The sequence below is a fragment of the Quercus robur genome, chromosome 12 (genome assembly GCF_932294415.1).
Source record: "Quercus robur chromosome 12, dhQueRobu3.1, whole genome shotgun sequence".
Taxonomy (NCBI): domain Eukaryota; kingdom Viridiplantae; phylum Streptophyta; class Magnoliopsida; order Fagales; family Fagaceae; genus Quercus; species Quercus robur.
The window spans coordinates 35,298,902-35,303,621 of NC_065545.1; the positions used below are offsets into that span (position 1 = coordinate 35,298,902).

Genomic DNA, 4,720 nt, shown 5'->3' on the forward strand with positions numbered 1-4,720 from the left:
TATACCCAATCCAACCATTTCACTAGATTAATAGGGAGTTAGGTTTCAGTCACAATAACATTTTAGTTGCTCAAAATCTCAGACAAAAAACTCATGCATTAAAATATACAACTCACACAAACATTTCATCAAACAATTTCTTAGCAAATCTAAATCGCACTCAGTTTACCAGACCTCACATATAACTCAAAAAATTGAAAACTAAATAACATTGCACTCCCAGCCTTAGTAGAAGTTATAGACCCACATAGATAAATCCAAAAAAAAAAAAAAAAAAAAAAACATTAAAATTTTACCATAATTTCAAACCCAGTTCCATGAATGAATGAAAAAACAACTATCAAAACCAAGACAAGCCAAAGACGTTACTTTTTTGCAATTCCAAAAGCCATCCACATAATCTGCACATGATTTCTCAGAAACCCAATCCACAAGACATTGTGTGAAAAGTTCTAGGTTGACAAGTTTCCTTCCATAGTCCTTTAGCCCTTTGAACACTCTTCTTGAAGTAGGAACAAACTTACTTGACATAAATGATTCGTACAATGATTCGTAATCATATATATTGAAACTCTGTTTAACATTTTTAAATGTTGACATAAATGATTCGTACAACCCTTTTAAATAAAAATAAAAATTTAAATTTTAAGTTACATGATTGTAAGTTTAATGGGGTAATGATCACATATTGTAAATGAAGTTACTAAGGTACAGACTTACTTAAGGGACAGTGGACCACGCACTGGAGGACCATAAGCACCCACTGGTGGGCCACGCTCAACTGCCGGGCACAAAAAGGGGAGTCTGGCCCACGCCCAATACTGGACCAACAATAAACACCCACCAATCTGACTGGCTTTCTTATCACTTGCCTTGCATAACTGTCGGTACAGCCATGCAAGGCAAGCACTTCCCCAACTATACCTTCGTGGGTTGCGAAGGTCTTCCAACTGCTGCACCCACATTAGATGCACCCTATCACCGGATTTGTCCATGAAGATTGTGTCCCCCAATAGTGCTAGGATGTAGCATCGTGCGTACCTATGCACTTCATCGTCTTCAGCATTAGGCGGCAGTGGATGGGCAACTTGCTCCAAAAGCCGTTTGATGAGAATCCTCTGGCCACTACATTCCAGATGGTCTTCATTGGCAGGTCGAAAGCCAAGGTACTCATCGCACACAGTCTCCCATATTTTTTGTGTGCTCCCTGTTATAGCGTCACCATCAACAGGAAGTCCAAGCAGAACCTCCACATCCTGCAATGTGATGGTGACCTCACCATGCGGCATGTGGAATGTGTGAGTCTCGGGCCGCCATCGCTCCACTAAGGCCGTTATCAGGCCATGATCAATCTCTCTACCCGGAGTCCTGAGAAGTCCCTCCAAACCAAGTGCCTTAATGATGTCAATAACTCGATCATCCACCATTGGCTCTCGATTCGAGAACTCTTCACTACAGGCACGACATTTAAGGGACCCTGGATCCTGCACAAAACATAACCATGGATTAACATATGACAGCAAGTTGAGTGCAATAGAAGTTGTTTATAGTATTTATAACACCCACCATGGATTAACGGGGCAATGGATTAACATACAACTTATAAACATACAACTTATTTTTAATTTCTAAAAGCTAGTTAATGACTTGATACTAACTAAGAAAATTATACTTTAAAAATATTTAGGTCATAAAATCTCTTATTGGCATCAATGTTAACATTCGTTTTTTCTAAATAAACATGTAATATTCATAGAAAGAAAAGACTTAGAAACAAATCACAGGGGGAGGGAATTAATCCCTTCTCTATCTTGTGATTTAAAACGAAAATTTAGTGAGGAAGAGATAGTGTTAAATCTCTCATTTGGCTCCATTTGATGGGCAAAAACACTAGCCTTCCTAAAAATATGATTTATAAACCCAAAAAAGAAAAAAAAAAAAAAAGACTTACTTATTAGAAGGATCCCCCTAATTAAAATACAAATATTTTCATTTTCGACTATCTAGCTCCAACTCACGACATTTCTTTATCTACCAAACTTATCTTGCTAACTTGCTAAGAAAACCACTTCAATTTATTGCCAAGCATGTTCACAATGGCACTGTTGAAGCAAAGATAATGCTATCAAATTCTGATTTTGTATGGCAGATCCTGTTTGAACTCCAATTCCCTAAAGCAATTGGATCATGAAAGCAGTGAATGTTCTCTTTTATAGATTTTTGAACTTCTTTAACTCACATTATGCATGGTTGTCCGACATATAGTTTCCAAATCTCTATTTTGTAGTAATACTTTGGGTTAAGTAATGTGTTTGAGCTTGGTGAGAGAGTGTAATTAAAGTGTGTGCGTGTGTGTTTAGGAATTAGTTTGTGTCTCAGCTGGAAAAAAAAAAAAAAAAAGCCCTATGAAGGAAAAAAAAAAAGAAATACTGACCTTGGTACAAAACATTGGCGTAAATATTAATTGACAACAATAAGTCTTGATGATTGACACTTATAATAAAATGAACTAACAGATTTTGCAGTTCTTTTTCTTTTTTACTTCAGATCTTCAATTACATGTTCAATAAATTTTCAATGTTAACAGTTATTTCCTGTAATCAGTGTTTTTTATTATTGAAAATATGTAATTAAGCTTAACAATTACATTAATAAAAAAAGTCCCACCTACAAAAGCAGTTGAAACTTCATAAAGGCATCCAGAATGGCATCAAGCTAAGAGCCTTAACTTGTTTTGATAGTTAAACTTTCCAGGGATAGACAGTCCTTCAACATTCAGGGGCAGTGAGCAATTTGCCACAAGTTTAAAGGGGAAACATGAATTTTTTCAGAAAAGTCATTAAGAGTAAAGGTTAAGTAGAATAATAAAACTAACTTAAATCGTGCATTCACAGTCAATAGAATAAAATAAGCATTTGGAATCAAAACGGTGGTCAACTCTAATAACCAAGGAAGTCATCTATCTAGTTATTAAATCATGTCTTGCTGGCACACTCTAGTCAGGAAATCATCTGTCACTTCACCATAGAAAATTTTGGAAAACGTAAAACCAAAGTCTGAATATCAAGAAATTCAATACAAAACAAACACCATAAGTTCTATATGTGAGCGATAATCCCAGCTACAGCAACCATGTCCAACAATTTAGAGATATCATAAATTAGTCAAAGAGGGCCATAAGCTCTAGCCTAAATGGCAGCTCCTGCAGTTTGCAGTTAAACCAATGAGAGCAACCTTCCCCCTAACCCTTTCCAGCAACCAATACTGTTATTTATAGATCTTTGCAATCTGCAATTAAACCAATGAGAGCAAACACCAAAGCCACAATAGACTATAATTCTAAGCTGCCAAAAACTGAAAAAGTATATGAGTAACCAACTCCCCTTTAACAGCATCAGCTAACAACCCATGTCTTGATCAAATCATATGTAGTTAAAATCTAGAGCTTAAGTTCCTTGAAAACTAGCAATTACTCAAGTTCAATCCCTTCATTATCTAATTAATTCCAAACAGAAAACAAATGAAATTGGGAATTGAAAACCAGTTAATCTCCCCAAAATCATAACTGATGCTTAGAACAGTGATTGTATTATGGCTTGATCCTAACTATCTTCTATATATTTACTCTTAATCTCCACTTTCAAAGAGTTGCATTAATTCGTGGAAAAGAACTTGGTACACTTCTAAAGCTACAAAAATTGCTGTTACAGAGGCTAAAGTCTAAGTAATACAACAAAGCCTAATTAGTTGAAGGATTTCGTAGAGCACTAAGCTTGGGTTCAACTCATTCAGTTTTTCAATCCAACAACAATCAATTAAAATACACATCTCATTGATCCATGCTTCTCTATGTATATATAAAATACACTCTTAACTGCAAAAGCAGTAGAAATTCAAGACACTCTTAACCTGCAAAAGCAAGTCAAAACAACAACCTGAAATTTTCCATCAACCCCATATATCTGGATTTATTTATTTATTTATTTTTTTTAACTTCACAACCAGTAAAGAAATAGCAGCAGCAACAACAACTGAAATATTCTTCAAACCCATATACTATTCAACAAGAAAAAACTAATCCCGTCCAATCCAAATGGTTTTGATCAACCTCATCTGTCTGAAATTGTTTTAAAAACTTCACAACTAGTAAGAAACAACAGCAACTACAAATCCCTAAGTTCTAATATTTGTGTTTTAGAGATAAAACAGTTTCTGATTTGGGTTTTAACTCTATTAGTTATGGTTAATTTTGTAATTAGGAGGAAGATTTGTAATTTCAGCAATCCCTGTGAATTAAGGGTATTTGGTAATTAAGTTCACCACACACAAAATTCACCACACAAAAAAAAAAATGAAATCTTTAGTGGTGTGTTTTACCTGCCCATTCCAAATGGCTTCTGATCGATGGTTGGGCTGCAACGTCAACACTGACGTGTCAATGGGGCCAGGCTGCGCATGGTTAATCTGTCCAGCATTTGCAGCAGCCATACTGTACAAAAATGTCAAACCATTCACATTTCTCATTTCAGCAATACTTCCAAGTACCCAAGGACTACAAATATGGCATTTACATTACCCACACGGATCATTTCAAAGTTATTAAATTCAAAAGACGCTCATCAACAGGCATAGAATCTAAAACCACAAAATGAAAGCAAACTAAACTAAAAATGCGACACAATTGACCTACAAATACCACAATCTACCCAACCAGAGAGAA

The 4,720-nt window shown here is 35.5% G+C and overlaps 1 protein-coding gene across 1 annotated transcript; it reads right to left on the bottom strand.

The window, feature by feature from the left end:
- Positions 1–716: 716 nt before the first annotated feature.
- On the bottom strand, positions 717–4,488 carry LOC126708435 (protein MAIN-LIKE 2-like). Its single transcript, XM_050408229.1, has 2 exons — positions 4,378–4,488; positions 717–1,484 (listed from the first exon to the last, which is right to left on the bottom strand). The coding sequence occupies exons 1-2, from the start codon at positions 4,486–4,488 to the stop codon at positions 717–719; spliced, it is 879 nt and encodes a 292-aa protein (XP_050264186.1).
- Positions 4,489–4,720: the final 232 nt, after the last annotated feature.